We start from the raw sequence: 19,602 nt of genomic DNA, 5'->3' as shown, positions 1-19,602 counted from the left end.
GTGAGCTCCCTGAGATAGATGCTGAAACTCAAACTCTGGTCTTCTGGAAGAGCAGTGAGCACTCTCAACTACCAGGACATTGCTGTTGACCTTCCATGTTCTTCTCTTACCTACCACTTTCTTTAGTACTCAAATATTTGCTGCAGCCCTGTTTGAGACTGCTGTAGCTCCATTCTTGAGTCTTTCAACACCAGTTGTGAAGACCACAGCTTCTTGCCTTCTTGGCACGTCTGTTCACATTGCCCTGTGATTTCTTAAAGCATCGGTAAGTACTGAGGGCTCAGAGGATGTTTTGGGGCCATTTACAAGCAACAGATGAATGTTTTTTAGTAAAGAGCAAGATAGGGGTGTGGGGAGGAGGTATGGGATGTGGAACAGTCAAGAGGTTGGACCAGGAGTGGGGAATAAAATCTGGAGTGTAAAATACATACATACATACATACATACATACATACATACATACATACAAACAAACAAACAAATATAAAAGTCAAGAAAAAGAACACGAAGGAATGGAGAGAGAGAGAGAGAGAGAGAGAGAGAGAGAGAGAGAGAGAGAGAGAGAGAGAGAGCAGAGAGGCAAAAGACCACTTATAAAATCATGGCAGTTTGTGAACAATCAAATTAAAAAAATTTTTTTGACCTCTATCAACTGCCAGGGGGTAAATGGCATGAGAAATGATTTCCTTGACAATGGTTCAAAGAAAAAAGAGAGAAAAGCAGAGGGAGAGACAGAGACAGGGACAGGGGCAGAGAGAGGGACAGAGACACAGACAGAGATAGAGACAGAGATAGAGATGCACACAGAGAGAGGGAAGCAGAGGGAGAAGAAGAGATGGGAAAATGGGGAGAGGGGGAATAGGGGAGATGGGAAGAGGGGGAGAGGGAGAGAGGGGAAGAGGGAGAGAGGGGAAGAGGGAGAGAGGGGAAGAGGGAGAGAGGGGAAGAGGGAGAGAGGGAGAGAGGGAGAGGGGGGTAAAGGGAGAGAAGGAGAAAAAGAGGGAGGGGGAGAGAGGGAGAGAGAGGGGGGAGAGGGAGGGAGGGAGGGAGGGAGAGAGAGAGAGAGAGAGAGAGAGAGAGAGAGAGAGAGAGAGAGAGAGAGAGAGAGAGTCTTTTTCTGAAGGAGGAAGGGAGACCCACAGGAACTGTAAACACTACATTTCTTCTCCCACCCACTGATGCATATTTCAGTCTTCAGTAAGACCAGATATTTGTTTTGGTTTTGTTGTGGTTTTGTTTTTCCTAGAAAAGACTTAATTACATAGAAACTACCACTTTAACCATTATCATCTATTCTTTAATGTCAAGCTTGAGAAAGTCCCCCAAAACGTAGGCAGAGGGCTAAGAGCTGGGAATTTGTTTGGCTGAGAGATACTGGCCCACGTGCGGGGCAACTGGAAGGGCTGTGGGGAGAAGCAAAGTTGCAACAGTCTTTTCCCATCTTCATGGAAGCGGAAGAGCCACCAACACATACGGGATGAGGCTCACATCCCTGGGAGAAGGATGAGGCTCACATCCGTGGGAGAAGCCACGGTGTCCTGTGGGCTCACGCAGCCCCTACTTACTCTCTCCGGGCATGCTCCTTCCTGCAGCGCACAAACACACCCAAACCTTTAAAAGCTAGATTTCAAAGACAAAGCACATGCACGAGGGAAATCCTGCTCTGGTCACAGCTCTGCTCTTCTTTTCGAAGCCCCACCGGTGGATTTTTTGAAAGCTATTTGTCCTGCTGCCATTTATCTTTTCATGGGGCAGTACAGGGCAGAGGAGCGAGCCTGGCCTTCTGAGACTGGTCGGATTTTGTTGCAGTCTCTGCTCTGCCAGGAGGTGTTTGTGTGGCCATAGGCAAGCAACTTCTCCAAATTTTCATTTTCTCGTGTGAAAATACACTGCAGATGTCTTTCTCATGGGGGGCTCTTCAAGGATATTCTGAAGTAAATTGTTAGAGGCTGTTCGCTGTCAATGCTATGAAAATGCTAGCATGAAAATGTTAGCAGCTTTCTGTGCCCTCTCTCTTTATTTTAGTGAATTGGAACCCTGGGATTTAAAATAAATCATAAATCAATTAATTCCGACTGATTATAGATAGAATGATGAGCTCCTTCATTATAGCTGTACTCATCTAGTGATGAGGAATCTCTTTCTCCCTCTTCCTTTTCTTCCTCTCTCCCTCTCTCCCCTCCTCTCTTCTTTCTCCTCTCTCCTCCTCCTCCTCTTCTTTGTCTTCATCTTCTCCTTCCTTCTCCTTCTCCTTCTTCTCCTTCTCCTCCTTCACCTTCTCCTCCTTCACCTTCTTCTTCACCTTCTCCTCCTTCTTCTCCTCCTCCTCTTCCCCCTTCTTCTTCTTCTTCTTCCTCCTCCTCCTCCTCCTCCTCCTCCTCCTTCCTCCTCCTCCTCCTCCTCCTCCTCCTCCTCCTCCTCCTCCTCCTCCTCCTCCTTCTTCTTCTTCTTCTCTCTCTCTCTCTCTCTCTCTCTCTTCTTTTCTTAGGTTTGCACTAATTTACTCAGTTCTTGAGTAATTCAGGCAGGTCATAGAAAGCACCCACTGTCCTACAAAGTTAACTGCTACTATAGAGAGCTATTGCCCATTTTAGAGCTAAACTAGAATTGTGTTTAGTGACTCCAGGGAGCTGGAGTTGGAGCCAGATGGGGCACTGGGAATTTAAAAAACAAAACAAAACAAAAACAAGGTGAGTTGCTGAAACCAACTTTATTCAGACAAAGCTGGCATCCTTTTTGCTCCTGAGCCCAGGTGTCCAGGACACCGCCCACTTCAGGACTCTTGGGGCTATATCACTACCTAGAGAGACTCATCCGCACATGGAGAAAGCTGGGTTTTCTTTAAATCCCCTTACTCCAAATCCTTCTCTTGTCAGTCAATATAACATGGCTACATCCAAACCTTACTTATTGTCTCCATTATGTCCTGCCTTCTAGCTTCGGGCAGGAATGGGTTTTGCTCTCTCCCTGAGTGTCTGGCCTCAGCCAGCTAAGTGAGATGCAGAGTCGGAGTTCTTCTAGGTGAGTTTGCCTATTCCCCCCTCCTTGAACTGGTTACCTGTGAACTTTGGATCACAGAATGAGTAACAATGAGAGAAAGATGGAGCAGAAAAGATCCTCGGAACTTTGAACTCACTGTTCTGAGTTTAGTGAAGGCAACTATATTTTACCTATTTCAGACTTTGGAATATGGAGAATGTTTCCTTGAAAGTTTTCTACTATTTACAATTTGAAATGGGAAAAAATTAGCTATTCAAATACTGATCTAAGTTAATCATTTTGTTTCATCTACAGAAGAGAAAAAGATTATCATTCAGAAGAGGACATATGCTTTGCAATGGTCATACAGTAAAATGTAGGTGAAATAATAATACCAGAATTGATATTGAAGGTAGAGGTTTATATGTTGCTATAGACACTTGGGGACTTGCACACTGAGATATGTCTGTTTGCAAAGTCAAAGTTCTCTGTTCTTCTCTTTGAGATGCCAGTCCTTAGAATAAGGTAGAAGGTAAAATGGTTATTTCCAAAGCATGAGATACGGTTTCTATTTTCACCTCCAATACTAACGAACTTTATCAACATACTGTCTTTTGGCTTTGGTTTTATTATCTTAGTGGGGAAAATCTAAGCTAGCTGATTTCTGGCTGTGATATTTTGCTAGTTAAATAGCTTAAACATGTTCTCTTTTGTTTTTGATTTTGTTTTTGAGCATCCATGCAGTACTGAAACAGGGCAAGTCCCATGTTCTTGGGAATAGAATAAATTTCTATGGTCTGTGTGGTAGCCCTTACTCAGTCAATGAGCAAAATTTCTACTTGGCATTTGTAAAAACCCAGACACTCAGAAAAAGGATGGAAGGAAAGCAATTCATGTAAACACTCTTTCCTCCTGTCAGTCTTTCTGTTTCATTCACCACACCCTACAGAACCCTCTGAACTGTAGGAGCACAATGCATGCGTGGAAGTGTCCCAAGACATCTTCTGTTTTGCAATGAACTCATCAGAGATCTATTCCTTTTTATCTTGATATGTTAAGTTGATTGTTAAAAGTTAATCTCCCTGTCAAGATTGAGAACAAGAAAACTCTTCACAATCATTTTCAGTTTCTGGTCTTGTCTAATCATGTGGGTCAATCATACCTACTGGAGTTGCAGCTGTGATCAAGTATCGTCAGTTGCTCACCCATCTACATGCAGATTGGTCTATGCATCAGTAACGATAACAAACTTGGGAGTCAAAGAACTAAAAGCTTAAATGTTGACTTAACACTTTAATAATTTCTTGTTCTTCCATAAGGTCAATACATTCTTGTCAGTAATATATACTTTTAAAAATTATAAATCAATGAAATTTAGGTCTACTAGGTGCAAAGAACTTGAATATAATGTCATCTCATAGCTTGTTAAGAAGTAAGGAATCCAAGAAGAATACAAAGTATGTGAAATGTTGTAAACGAACCAGTATGGTGCTATAAAGATTGTTGATAACGTGAGAAGAAGTGTTGTTTTAACCTGTCCTGCACACACACACACACACACACACACACACACACACACACACACAATGTTCAGCCAGCCTGTAGTAACCAGCCTGTAGTAACAAGTGAGAATCAAACCATGTAGAGATGGAATGATCTTGTTTAAAACTCTGGTAGAGCTGATCACTGGTAAAATAATGAAGCTATTTCTTTATCTTTTCAATCTTGATACATGTTTGGATTAGTCAGTCCTGTTGCTGCTTTTTTTTTTTTAAGTTAAAGGGAAATCACAGGGGAAAAAACCTTATGTGGATGTGAAGAGATTTATTTGTGATAGCTTAATGTTCTAGAATATAGATCACCAATGAGAAACCTATGTACTATGCAATAGACTCTAAATTCAATTCCCAGCATCACTGGTATTTCCAGTGTGTCAAAACTGACTGATTGAGATGCAAACACTAGAGCCTATCTCTGCGACTTCCAAGCCCTGCTCTGAGTAACCACAAGTAGGATAATGGGCATAGAGATGCTAACTAAGCTCACAACCACTTTAAAACAGAAGAAAACACAAAACAGCAGCAACAACAAAACAACTACTGAGAAATACCCCAAAACAAACAAACAAGGGGTGGTGATGCTCGTGCTGTGAAAAAAAAGATAGAAAGTAGTAATAGAATACTAGATATAGTGGGCCTCACACACTCCTGCAGATAGCTTAGCTCAAAATAAACAAGCTGTCTACGTAGGAATTATATGTTAATTAGTGATTAACTTTCACTGTATTCTAAAAATGTGAGCTTAGAAACCGAGGTCTGGGTGAAATAGGAAAGAGTCATATGCATCTGGATAAAATATACCTTTGATGATCACAATAAATGTGCCAAGCTAAAGATGGGCACACTTTGTTTGCCAAAGGCTTAGCCCAGAGTGCTTTCTCTATCTATAGGGAAGAGCTTAAGGAAGCCTTAGTTTGTAAATCTGCCTGTCTTGAACCGAACTCATTAAGTCTCTTTCTGGATTTTAAAGCAAGGTTCTGGTCTTCTTTCTCTGTTCCCTTTGATTCCCAATCATCCTCATTACCACTTTTGTAAGTCTTTTACAGTGAATTACCCTATTTATATCACAAGTGTTTTAGCTGTATTTTTACCTAATCACCTGCTTACAGGAACAAACCAGAATGTTTATTTTAAATAAAAGAGAAAGATAAAACAACATGTATGCTTCCTCTATTGCCCACAGGGAGAAGGTCAAACCTTTGAACATATTTATCCAGTAGATATTTGATAAATACCCACTATGTGCCAGGTGTAGGTTTAAGTGCTTGGGGTATTTAGTTAACAAATAGAAAAATATTCTAAAAATAACTGTCTCTGTTATGCTGCTGTTCTAGTGAAGGACAAAAAATTTAAGAAACGAATTGAAGCTATGCAACATTGTAAGGAGATTACTTCTGTCTGAAAATGGAGTCTTCTCACTGCATCGAGCCACATAAGTGGATCAGAAGTCTGACAGTGGAGAGAAGGTTGAAATTAAATATGAATGTACACATGTGCGTAACAGTATACAGTTTTTATAATTGCATGTGTGTGTGTCTGTACATGTATACTCTTTGTATGTTTGAAACAAACATGTATCTTTTTCGCCTAAGCTTTCAAGGATCTTTCCCAAAGTGTCTCCCCATCTCTAGTTTTCAGAGCTTACCTTCGGCATCCTCCCCTCCCCTTCCTGTGCTCTGGTCATTTTCTACCTCTCAAGTACTATGCTTGTTTCCCTTTCCTTCCACAAAGTCTTGTCCTGCTTAAAATTAGAATTGCAGAATCAGTTCCCCCAAGCTTCTCACACAGTATCTTCCCACACTGGGACTCCATTACTCATCTTTGCAATCCTCTTCACATATTATTTTTCTAAACCCCACAACCTACCATCCCTAGTCTCCAGGAGAGTGTATAAATGTTTCTTCAATAGCACAATGTCATGCTGCGCTAATGTTCACCTGCTTTTCAGCCTGTGCTATGCATTTTGCTGAGTGTCTAAAACTTAATAATGTGTTGTTAATATCCACATCATTGGCATCTAGCTCTAGCAAGCACACAGTGTGAGATTTGTGTAAGAAAAGCATTCAAATTTCACATGCTTAAACTTTTTTTCAACCTCTGGTTTGCTCAGCAAGTTTCCAAATTTTGTCTCTATGTACTACATGCTAATAAGATGAAAGGGGAGGAACAAGAAAGAGGGGGAGAGAAAGAAAGAGTTGGGAGGAATATAGAAAGTATTTCATTCCATGAAACCTGGTTATAAGTATAATAGTAAAATTGCAATGGGAATTTTAGTTTTCTCCAATGAAGACTCACTGGGTATATAAATCACACTTAAGGAGAAGTATCATGCCCCCAATAGTTGGCCAACCCAAAATGAACTCAACGGTATTTTGTGGATTTTTTGTCTCATATTGCTTTGTTTGGGCCTTTTATTTTTTTAATCTTACTGGTATGTGTGTGTGCGTGTGTGTGTGTGTGTGTGTGTGTGTGTGTGTGTTGTCTTTGTATGTTTCTTGTGCTTTTATATTATTCTTTTAATTCTTTATTTATTTAAATTATTTAATCATTTAGTTATTTTCTTACCTATCTTTTCTAAAGAAAGAGAATGTGAAGGTATAGAGTTGGGTGGGTAGGCATGTGTGTTGGTGGGGATATGGGGAGGACTGGGTGGAGAAGGAGAGGGAAAGCCATTATCAGAATATATTGCATAGGTTTCCAGTTAAGAAAAAAACAAAACTAAGAAACACAAGCATTTTTAGTTATGATATATTTCTTTTCTTTAAAAAGGAAAACAGGGCTGGAGAGATGGCTCAACAGTTAGGAGCATTGTCCCTTCTTCCAGAGATCCTGAGTTCAATTCCCAGTAACCACATGGTGGTTCACATCCATCTACAAGAGGATCTGATGCCCTCTTCTGGCCTATGGATATATGCAGTAGAGCACTCATACATTAAATAAATAAAAATTTAAAAAAGAAAAGAAAAAGAAAAGAATACATGTCTAAATCTAAGTGATTATACTAATATAGTGGAACATTTGGATCAACTTTTAAAAAGAGAGATTGTTAGCCCAAATACCACTAATAAGTTACTCCATTATTACTGTGATCATTGTGATCACAATATTTCAAAGACTATTATCTTGATATGCTTTTACACTAAGAAGTTCATCAGATAAATATGATAATGACCTCCACATGCTAAGGAGGGGAATTATGCACCAGACATAGGATGTTCATCTTCTGGGATGTCTTCTGGTTGGAGGAGTCTCTTATTCTTTAGCAAAGCAGAAGAGTTTCTTCACTTGGATTTTTGTTGCCCCCAGGAATCTACCTCTGGGCCTTTGAAGATGCAGTAGCTGATAGATGGCTGTGGGAAGAAACATTAGCATGGTAACTAATTTCATCCTTTTGGGATTTTTAGAGCGTCCCCAGCTCCAGATCGTCCTTTTTGTGTTGTTTCTGGGAATCTATCTGGTGACCCTGGCTGGAAACTTGGGCCTCATTGTCCTGATCAGAATGGACTCACATCTCCACTCTCCCATGTACTTCCTCCTTAGTAATCTGTCCTTTGTTGATGTCTCATACACCTCCTCCATAGCCCCTAAGATGCTCTGCGACTTCTTTAGGCAGCAGAAGTCCATCTCCTTTATAGGCTGTGCTATACAACTTTTCTTCTTTGTTGGAATGGGAGGAACTGAATGCTGTCTCCTGGCAGCCATGGCATATGACAGATACGCTGCTATCTCCAACCCTCTACTCTATCCATCCCTCATGTCACCCACCATCTGTGTGGGGATGGCTATCACAGTATACACAGGAGGCTTCCTCACTGGCTTGATCCAAACCAGTTCCATATTCCGGCTTCATTTCTGTGGGTCTCGGGTCATTAATCATTTTTTCTGTGACTTGCCACCCCTGATGTCCTTATCTTGCTCTAACACTTTCTTCAGCCAAGTAGTGAACTTCCTGGTTGTGTGTGTGGTTGGTGGGGCATCAGCACTGGTTGTCTTGGTTTCCTATGGCTACATCATTGCTGCCGTCATGAGGATTCATTCAACCCAAGGACAGATGAAGGCTTTCAACACCTGTGCCTCTCATCTGACCACAGTGATCCTTTTCTATGGGTCTGGTCTCTTCTCATACCTCCATTCTAATGCAGGATACTCACAGGACAAAAATAAGGTGGTGTCCATGTTCTATGGTGCAGTGATCCCCATGTTGAACCCTATCATCTATAGCCTGAGAAACAAGGAGATCAAAGAAGCAGTGAGGAAACTCAAGAAGAGGAAGAAGCAGATGTCCTGTCTCTGTGCTATGTAGTTTCTAGTTAAAAAAAGAACAAAGACCAACTTAAGCCTTTTGTCAAATGTAAATAATAAAATAATAATGTGGCTCAGATAATTGATAGTAAGTTAAAGAAGCGATTTCAGCAAGACCTCCTACCTGCTCCTCAATAGACACATCTACCAGACAATTGTGCTTAATGGATATTTATTTTCTTCACGTTACTTTTCTTGTTATGGGTTGGTCTTAGATTTTAAATGTGGTCATTTGTAAGGTAAAATCCATATTTTTGATGGTATTTGTCTACCATAGGCTACCACGTGTTGACTTCAAGATATCATATCTTAGGGACATAAGCCAAAGCCTAGTAATAGGGACATGTTATTTATTGATGTCTTCATTACAATAAAACATAGTTCTTGCCAGTTCTTTTACCTCTTCCAATATATTATCTGCCCCGTTGTCTTGGATTACTACCTGTCCAGGGTTGGTGCTAACTAGAAATATTAACTTTGGATTAGGAGCCCATAGACATGATTTCAATAATGATAACTAAGAGGCAGGAAAGTAGGAGGGCACCTGGAAACTATGCATAGGAAGAGTAGAGGATAGCAGTGTGCAGTCATAAAATTCACAGAGGCCGGATACAGGGAGCCAAGACCACCGACTTTTATATCTGCAAGGTCATGATGAGGAGAAAGCAAGGATAGAGCATATGAGAGACCCTACACTCAGGATCCCAACTCTCAGTCCAGGGGTTACTTTGTAGCTAAAGATAGTAATCAATGTGTCCCAACACAAAATTGCAAACTTGCTTAGACATTATAAAATATTTTTGGAAGAAATTTAAAAACTCACTTGTGTTCTCAGTCATGAATTTTGTAGATGGTGTCATGTTACAATATCAAAAGGTTGGATATACCTGGAAATAGAATGGCATGAGGTGCAGGCCTAAAATCTCCTCATGACTATGTATGACCAGCAGGAAGAGAAAAACTTCTAAGAGACACTCTGATTTCACTAGATCAGGTTTCACTCTTGATCGTATATGGATCCTAGTGTGTGATCTGTCTGCAGTCCCCCTGAACCTTGATGTCAGGCTTTCCTACTGTTAGCCTTGCCTCGGTTTCCATGCATTCTCTAAGAAGGGTCACCATTCCCGTGGTGTCCTCATTCCAGAGCATGATCTGAGAAGAAGACATCTACATCACAGAGTTTGCTAGAGAGTGGACTAAGTCAATAAAGTTATCTTTAACTGTATATTTCAAGATAATTCCAGAATAAATGGTAAATGAAGTTTTGCTTCTTTAATGATTGTGCATATAAACCATGGTGTGTTACAACATCCAACTGTGAATCATATTGTCCTGGTTATCAATATTCTGATCTACTGCTCTTGCATTTCACAGTGTTCTCATTTGATAATTTCTAAGACTAGCTGAATTATTGGCAATTTCTATGGGAGGAGATGATTTAATCAGGATTGTCTCCTGTCAAGCCTTTCTTGATCCTAGAGTCCTACAGACCAGGCAATCACTACTACAGAAATATGTCTGTAGATAAAATACTATATGAACCACCTATCTCCATCTGACACTATTTTTTTTCCTGGCTGGCTTTTCCTAAGCTGTTAGCATCTTTGACTAAGCTCTTCTTTACTCTTCTTCCAAAGCACTGGGCATATTCTTCCACAAACTCTGTGCTTAATGTGTCTGTTTAATAAACAAATAAATCTAAGTTTACCTGATAGGTAATTTAGAGATGTAAAACCAAAGGAAGGGGACAAATGCTTATTGGAAGCTTATGATATACCACCATTATGTACAGATTTTTTGAAAGTTTCAATTCTATAACATACACACAAATTTCTTTGTTAAAAATTCAGGATTGACTAGATGGCTCAGGTGTTACCAGTGCTTGCTGCTTTTGCAGAGAATCCACATAGAGAGTATCTTGGAGGTTGTTAGATGATAGGAAGGGAAGAGGGAAAGATAGATAAAGGAAGTTAGATAATAAGTCACATAGAAGGACGTGCTACTTCTTTACAGCATGTGTTAGTTATTCTCTTTTATTGAAAGCCCTAAACACAAAGCAATGATATATTTTGAAAAGACGAAATGTTACTACCCTTATTTTTTATATATGCATCAAATTAACATAAAATATCTCATAAAATCCATAGTAACTATGTGCCAACTGAAACATGAAGACAACTAAATAACAAGAGTTCAGAATAAATCAGTGGCTATTTAGATGTAATAATCATTGAGCAATATTACAAGATACAACATAGTGTCCTAGCCTTGACTTTCGACATTCTTTCCCAGAGTTTCAGGTGCCTATCATCTCCCTGAACAGACCTTAGCAGAGTTAGATCACAGAGGTTGGTCCCATCATTGGGTCATACCTTTGGAAAGTCTTTTCATGAATACTGTTCAGGAATCTGCTTGTGAATGTTGGCCCCAACTCTAGCTATCCTCCTTTGAGGCCGTGTCACAGAGATCGATTCCATCAGTCAGAGACCTTCAGAGGCCTATGTCACACCTTGATGTTGGTCACAGCACTAGGTTATGCTTCAGGGGTTCTGAACACTGTTCTTATACTGTGAACCCTTGCAAGGGCTCACAGATTTGGGCCTTGTCTTTACCATCAGCTTGAAAGTACTGACCTCACCCCTAGGTGAGGTGCTTGGCATGCTGATGCTTAGAGGCTGAATCTGTTACCCTGCAGACCCAACTCTCCTCCTTACTGAACACAGTCACTGATGCAGTTCTGATGGAAAGTTCCTTCCTGTGATCTAGAGTAATTCTACTGGCTAAACTTCATGACTCTGGCAAAATTGTTCTGGGTTTCCCAAGTATGGTTTACAGATACTCTAAGGCTGTCAAGTCATGACTCAGCATGGCTTTTTTTAAAATAGTGTCATGCCTTTAATCCCAGCACTTGGGAGGCAGAGGCAGATGGATTTCTGAGTTCGAGGCCAGTCTGGTCTACAGAGTGAGTTCCAGGACTTGTGTCTTGCCCCATGGTAGAGGACTGGGTAGAGAGGAATTCATAGTCTTTCCTACTATTGATTGAAACCTTTCTTTCTGTTCTTTCCTCTTTAAAATGCCTGTTATAGGGAGTATGCTAATGCCCTCTATCTTGGCCATAGCTCTGATTAAACTCTTAGTAGGCGAGGAAAGCTAGCTCTCTAGTAGACCAGGCAAATCCATCCAGGATGGACTGGGCTCTTCATATTCTGATTTTTTTTCTCTTTCCTTCCTTCCTTCCTTCCCCCGCTCCTTTACTTAGAGATTCCTGTCCACGACCTCTTCTTGTCAGCTGCCACCCAACTCTCCCAGGTATATTTACTAGAGGTGCTAGCATGGCATCTGCTATCTTCTGGAAGTTGGTCTAGTTTTTGTTTTTATTAAACATTTTTTCTTTCATTTTTAACTAGTCATTTTTTGAAAAGATTTATTTATTATTTAATACAGCATTCTGCTTGCATGTATGCCTACAGGCCAGAAGAAGGCACCAGCTCTCATTAGAAATGGTTGTGAGCCACCGTGTGGTTGCTGCAAATTGAACTTAAGACCTCTGGAAGAGCAGTCAGTGCTCCTAACCTCTGAACCATCTCTCTAGCCCTCTGTTTTTTGATATGACTACACAGAAGCATTTCCCATTGGCTTTCTTTTTCTACCCTCCATAATAAAAGGAATTACAAACCTACTGGGTTCTTCTTTTAGTAGAGTGACAGTCTTGGCGGGAGAACTCTCCCTTAGAGGAAGGAGTGGACCAAAAAGTCCCAGAACATGAGGTTAGGACTCAGCAATTGAGAAGAGAATATATCATGTCTCACTGTCACATCAATTTATATTCTCAATTGGAGTTTAATCCATAGACTGCAGAAGTCCTAGCTCTCTGCTTTATGTGTTAGGTTTTAGATGGGCCTCTTAGATTCCTGCAGACCACATAAAATGGGATGATCCTGGCCCATGTAACCATCCCGGATGAATGACAAAATGCAGGGATTAGAAACATCTGATCCTGTTCCAAGCCTGCACAGGATAAATGTTACACATGAGTCAGAAGCTTGTGCATAGTTAACCAGATATGGCTTCCAGCTTGTTAAAGGAAGTGAAAGTGCCCTTTAGCATCCTAGATTCACACCTTTTGGGGGAGAGAATTGCTTCTCTGTACTTGAGGCCAGAGGTTGGTTAGTGTGTAACCCCAGGCATTTACTCGCTCCAGATAATCGGCCTGAAAGCATGTGTGCTTGGACACGTAACTCAGTGCAAGAGACCAGAGGAAGTGGTTGGTGGGAGGAGAAAAATAGGAATTAAGAGCCAACGAGTGTTCCCTAGAGTGCAGCGTTCTTGGTCCTATGTTTTTAATAAATTAAAATTGAGATCATAGAGTGATTTTTGTCTTCTATTTCTATCTAAAAAGAAAACAACAAAAACAAAAACTGATGACAGCTCTGCGAAGTCCCTCACTCCCCCATGGAATGCTTGGGACAAGACAGACTGATGTACCAGAACACTGCAAACAGAATTATCTTCATTCTTCATCTCAGTCCCAGATAATATCACCTCCACACCAGGACATGAGGGCTTAGTAGTAATGAGACATCACAAAATGTGCGTGAGGGCTACTTCATTTCCTTTCTTCTGGAAGGACACCCTCCAAGCTTAGTAAGCCAATGAGAAATCAAGGCTTGTCCATGAGATAGAAATACCCTGGGTCTGGTGGAGATAAAAGCGTGTCAAGAAGGGCAGATGTTGCTACGGACTCCTCATTTTCAGCAAAAGAATTCAGCACTGGAGACTGAAAAGAGAGCAGAACAGTGAACCAAGATTGAACAAATCTTAGAGCGCGAAGAAAACACTACAGAAGGCTCTTCAGGTAGAGAAGAGGTGAGATGTGGGACTTGTTTTTTCTGAGAACTCATCACTTTTGCAGGGTGAACAGCTGGGGCAAAAAAATAAAACAAAAAAACATGGGAGTGACTTATGGAGAGTATATGTTCAGGGATATGTTACACTATAATTTACATGTCCTAGTGGTCTTAAATACTCCAACCAACTTCCATTTGCCTATTTTGCAGTTAGCATAGCCTGAAGAACAATTTATGGTTTTAGAGAATTGTTGAATTTCTATTTAAGAAACTGCTTTCTTTCCCATCTTTTTGTTTGCACCAGGCTGTCTGGTGGATGTTCAGGACTGGTGTATGTCTGGGACAACTTGCACCATGAACGGCTTCATTGCCATGGTCTTCATCTGGACAACAGTGGCATATGCTGAAGTAGAGAAGGCACTTGAAGAGATCCATGAGGATGGTTTCCAAAAGTGCCAGAACACTCTGCATCTACCTGTTTTGGAAGTGCTACCTGGAGGAGGCTGGGATAACCTGAGGAATATGGACATGGGACAAGTGGTGGACTTGACATACACCAACTGTAAAACCACAGAAGATGGGCAGTACATCATCCCTGATGAGGTCTTTACTATTCCTCAGAAAGAGAGCAATCTGGAGTTGAACTCAGAAATCCTGGAATCCTGGGAAAATTACCGAAGTACCACCTCATTTTCTATCAACATGAATCTTGATTATCTTCCCAAAGTCAACGGCAAGTTCTCTACTGAGTTCCAAAGGATAAAGACCATTCAAGTGAGAGACCAGGCTGTAACCACACGAGCACAGGTGAGAAATTTGGTCTATACAGTGAAAACCAACCCAAATGCAGAACTGAGCTTGGGGTTTAAGAAGGAGCTCATGGAAATCTGTGACCGTCTAGAGAAAAACCAGACGAAGATGGCCACCTACTTGGCAGAACTCTTGGTCCTCAACTATGGCACTCACATAATCACTAGTGTGGATGCTGGGGCTGCACTTATCCAGGAGGATCATGTAAAGTCCTCCTACCTTAAGAACAATAAGGGAAATCGTGCTGCTGTGGCTGCATCTGCTGGATTTACCTTTGCAAAGGTTGTGAACTTTAAAATAGATGCAGGCTTTAACTATCAAAATAACATGGCCACAGGCTATCTTGAAAACAGAACCAATTCTAGGGTGCAGAGCATTGGAGGAATTCCCTTCTACCCAGGGATGACTATCGAAACCTGGCAGAATGGCATCGTTAATCACCTGGTGGCAGTGGACCGCACTGGCTTGCCTCTGCATTTCTTTATCAAGCCTGAAAAGCTTCCTGGTTTTCCACACCACTTGGTGGAGCAGCTGGCGAAAACTGTGGAAACTGCTGCGAAAAGCTATTACAACTTTAACACATACCCAGGCTGCACAGATATCAACTCCCCCAACTTCAATTTTCAAGCCAATACAGATGATGGCTCTTGTGATGGTAAAGTAGTCAACTCTCCCTTTGGAGGGGTTTATCAATTGTGTGGCCAATTATCAGGGCAAGGTAAGGTTGACATGTGCCAAGATTTCTATCAGAAGAATCCGCTTACTGGTGATTTCTCTTGTTCCTCTGGCTACACCCCTGTCCACCTGCTGTCTCAGATGCAGGAGAAGGGTTATACCGAAAAGGAATGTAGATATAAATGTAGTCTCACGATATTCTGTCATACAGAGTGCAAAGATGTGTTCCGAGTGGCCAAGGCTGAACTTAGCGCTTATTGGTGTGTGGCCAGTAGCGAAGTACCAGACAACTCAGGAATTCTCTTTGGAGGAGTCTTCACTGACAAGAGCACCAACCCTATGACAAATGCACAGTCATGCCCAACCAGTTATTTTCCTCTGAAGCTGTTTGAGAACCTCAAGGTATGTGTTTCTCTGGATCATGAGTTGGGGCCCAAATCTTCAGTCCCTTTTGGCGGGTTCTTTAGCTGCACAAAAGGGAACCCCATGTATGATTCTTCCACATCAAGAGACGTAGAGAAATCATTTCTGCAAAAGTGTCCTGGGGGCTTCAGCCAACAGCTAGCTGTGATCATTGATGGATGCCAAGTGTCCTACTGTGTCAAGGCTGGAATATTTACCAAAGCATCTCTGGCCCCTGCTAGGCTCCCACCTTACACACAGCTACCTATGAATGAGTTTTTCACCGACCCAGTAGAGATGACAGGTAGTGAGAATGCCAAATTCTGGGTTAAGGACCCCTATACCCTGCAATGGGGGTTAGAGGAGCCATCAAAAAGTGGTGGGCTATCAGGAGGATCAGCTGCTGGAATCACAGTTGGGGTTATGTTAGCATTAGGGATTTTAACAGCCATGGCCATCTATGGCAACCGGAGGTTTAAGAAGAATGAATCCAGTGAAGTTCCAAGAAGACAGACGTTTCTTCCTTTTCCAAGAGCTAGAGCCACTCCTGATGGACTGCAGGATCCAAATCCTGCTTAGTTCCTCCTTAAAGAAACAGTTCCTCTCATCTCCAGTCACAGGTTCATGCTCCTTTTTCAGTCCTTTCTTCTCCACCTCTGCCTTCCTAAGAAGTAAAGCAGAAGTCGCAACAGAAAGAAGGTTTTTTATAATTCTGTGGTAATGTTTATGTCTTCACATTGGGAATTAAAGAATCTGTGCAAACAAGACAAGGGAAGGAAGACTTGCAATCCACTCAGCAAAAACAGGCCCAGGTTCTCAGCCATAGTAGGAAAGCTACTATCATTTCCAAACAAGCCGCTGGTGTCTTCCCCCGAATCTCTGCATGCAAGAACAACTGGGGTGGGGAGCAACAAGAATTTTGGGATGAAGCTGCACTTACTGTGAAGTTGGCAGAGGTTTTCCAATTTGTGAGCATGGACACGTTGCCTTCCCTGTATCTTATTTTGGGTTTTAGGCTCTGAAAACACACAGATGGTCCTGTTCAGCCAGTGCTGTGGAGACTCCAAAACTGTATTGATGACTGCATCATCTCTCTGTGAGCCTGAAGGGTGCAGAGGGCAGAGCGAGTCCACTTTCTATGTCTGCCCCACAGTTAGAATTTACCTTGCCAACCCATTTCTAGACCACTGAGTAGTATCAACAAGCTTCAGAAACAATTTTAACTTACAACTTCTCATGTAACTTCTCATGTCAAAGGCAAAAGGATGGTGGGGAACTAGAAATAAATCAAGAAATGTAAAAACTGAAGAGGACTCCAATGTTTTAGTAACTTGCTGGTTTATTTTTTTTCTTTATATTCTTTATTTACATTTCAAAAATTTTTCAAAATATATTTTAGATATATTTTCTTATTTATATTCAAATGTTGTCCCCTTTCCTGGTTCCCCTCTCCCCCAAGAATCCCATAAGCCATCTCCCCTTCCCCAATCAATCCTCCTCCCCTTCCCTGTCCTGGCATTCCTCTGCACTATGGCATCAAGTCTTTCCAGGACCAACAACCTGTCCTCCCTTTGGTGTCTAAGCAGACCGTCCCTGTTGCCGATGTGTCTGGAGCCATGGGTAATTCCATGTGTACTCTCTGGTTGATGGTTTTGTCCCTGGGAGCTCTGGGAGTACTGGGTGACTCATATTGTTGTTCCTCCTGTGGTGCTGCAAACCCCTTCAGCTCCTTGGGTCCTTTCTCTAGCTCCTCCATTGGGGATCCTGTGCTCAGTTCAGAGGCTGGCTGAGAGTGGCCCCCTCTGTATTTATCATGCACTAGCAGAGCCTCCCAGGTGACAGCTCCAGTCAACTTGCTGGTTTCTTCTAGTCAACTGATGTCTACCTTTGAGCTCATCATAGATTGGACAGGGAAAGGAACTATTTTTTAAATGGATCAATTACTATAGTTTAGTTTTCCATGTTACCAAAAGTATAACCGTTTCTCTTTCTGTGACTAGCACTCACCCTTAATGTTTTCCCATCAGAAGTGTGAGTACAGATACAATGTAGTCAAATGAATAGATACACCCCTATTACAGTAAGTATTTATTTTCCTAGAAGTGAAAGATATCAAAATCAATATAAGTCCACATTTAAGTATTACTTTCTCCCTAAAACTAATGCCAAACAGAAGACATAGGTCCTATCCATTTAGGTTTTGCTTGTTTTCACTGCTAGAAACAGGGTTGATGTTATTTAAAAAAAATTTGCATCATTAAGTTAGCTGGAACAGTTGCCCAGAGCCACCTGTGACATACATTTCATATCTGAGATGGCTTCCATGGACCATTTAGCAGGCTGCATGACTGAAACCTAGCAATAGCTGTGCTTTTACTCAATTTTCATATCTGAGAATTTAAGTGACTAAGCAATCTTCTATGAAAGATGATGTGTCTTCTCCTTTATATTAACAGTGAGGGCCTGTGTACAGAGTAGGCCCTCCTGAAGTGCTCCATGTGTCTCAGCCTCTGGGATTAGGAGGAAAATTTCTCATTCATTTCCAGCTGAGATATGGAGAGGAATAAATAGCTGAGTTGGAAGTCTTCCCTGCTGACTATCCACCAAGGGGTTGATTGTCTATGCCCTTCACAAAACCTGCCTTTTTTTTGGTATTAAAATGTTCAGTATTAAGACATTTTCCACTGTGGTCTATGGGCTCTGAGTGAATTTTGTATGTTCAGCCAAGCTAATGATTTCTTCTAAAGTACTGATTTTCCTCTGTAAATTCTTTAAGGATTATTGACTCTGCCAAGCACAGCACAGCAGGAGGCTCCTAGACTTTTAATGAACAACCAACTGTCCCTATTGAGACAAAAGTATTTCACTAACGTATATTCCTAAAAATGCACAAACATATTTATTAAAATGTGTATCTGTCTTAGTGGTCATCTGTATGAAGTCAGAATTTGAGGGCTTCTGGTTCACACTCAAGCCACCTCACAGAAGTCAGACCCAGATCCCTGAGCAGGACTCCTGGGCTCTGCTGGCTTCTAAATTTCTACACTTGGTGTCTGTGGCTAGATAAGGCCTGGCTTATGAGAAAGCCACATTCTATAGGATATCAGAGATTAAGACAGTTTAGTGATAATGGAACCTTTTCAGTTCTTTCTTATTCTTGCACCCTCACCTAGGTTAAAGTGATTAATATTAAATATTTACTTGAAGGGGGAAAAAACTTGCCTGCAAATGAGTTAATCAGACACTACACTGTAGTAACAAGCAAGGCCACTTTCAAGAAGTTACCCTTCAGGCTGAGAGATGGCTCAGCAGTTGAAAGCACTTGCTGCTCTCTGGGCTTGTATTTGTAACACCCATACAAGAGCTCACAACCCTCTGTAACTCCAGTTCCAGGGGATCTAAAGTAAGAAAAACACTTGTAAACATAAAATCAAAATAACTAAATAGTAAGAAGAAAGAAGTTAATATTCATGGTTTTTAAAATAACTATTCTATCACAAGTTCACACATGCTATGTGGTCTGTTTCTTTAGGAGGAACCTAGGAGTCAAACTAGGTCAAATATGTGGGTAGAACAGATGTCGAAATTTTAAGAAAATAAAAAAGGGGGTTTCTCTTTATTTAGCTAGTTGGATTGAGGTTGCCCACAGATAGCGGAAATAACCCATATGCTTCTGAGACAGGTGCCAAAGCACTTCTACGAAAGGACCTTAGGAGTAATGACTGCTTGTTCATTTGCACTTTATTGTTCTGCACAGACACCTCATGGTCACTAGGGGCAATTTCCTTCCACAGAACAATGCCAACAACTTCAGCCACAAGCACAGCCCTGACATCTGAACATTCACCAGCCAAGAGTCATTTCTCCCAGAAACCCTCATTTAGATGCTGTTAGCAACAGCTAAGCACAGGGGGCAGTAATTGTTTCTAATTCTGGGCAGATCTATTCTCCATGTTTTCATGTTGTTGTATATCAATGTCCTTCAAGAAAAACCATTCTGTCTCGGAGGGACACTTCTTAAGACATAG

General features: G+C 41.3%; 3 protein-coding genes across 5 annotated transcripts in view; 2 read left to right on the top strand and 1 right to left on the bottom strand.

The window, feature by feature from the left end:
• Nucleotides 1-19,602, bottom strand: part of Dtx4 (deltex E3 ubiquitin ligase 4) — an 852,074-nt gene that overhangs the window by 773,530 nt on the left and 58,942 nt on the right. The gene's annotated exons all lie outside the window — the stretch shown is intronic.
• LOC127689727 (olfactory receptor 5A1-like) lies at nucleotides 7,885-8,841 on the top strand. Its single transcript, XM_052189355.1, has one exon. The coding sequence runs from the start codon at nucleotides 7,885-7,887 to the stop codon at nucleotides 8,839-8,841; it is 957 nt and encodes a 318-aa protein (XP_052045315.1).
• LOC127689637 (macrophage-expressed gene 1 protein-like) lies at nucleotides 13,987-16,153 on the top strand. Its single transcript, XM_052189316.1, has one exon. It carries the CDS (start codon nucleotides 14,021-14,023, stop codon nucleotides 16,151-16,153), a length of 2,133 nt encoding a protein of 710 aa, XP_052045276.1. The 5' UTR covers nucleotides 13,987-14,020.

This window comes from Apodemus sylvaticus, chromosome 1 (assembly GCF_947179515.1).
Source record: "Apodemus sylvaticus chromosome 1, mApoSyl1.1, whole genome shotgun sequence".
In the NCBI taxonomy this organism is placed as follows: domain Eukaryota; kingdom Metazoa; phylum Chordata; class Mammalia; order Rodentia; family Muridae; genus Apodemus; species Apodemus sylvaticus.
The sequence above is the reverse complement of the archived record's forward strand: the minus strand, read 5'-3'. Positions and strand labels throughout refer to the sequence as shown.

Coding starts and splice junctions, on each gene's coding strand:
- LOC127689727 (XM_052189355.1), top strand. CDS start 7,885: ATGGCTGTGGGAAGAAACATTAGCATGGTAACTAATTTCATCCTTTTG.
- LOC127689637 (XM_052189316.1), top strand. CDS start 14,021: ATGTCTGGGACAACTTGCACCATGAACGGCTTCATTGCCATGGTCTTC.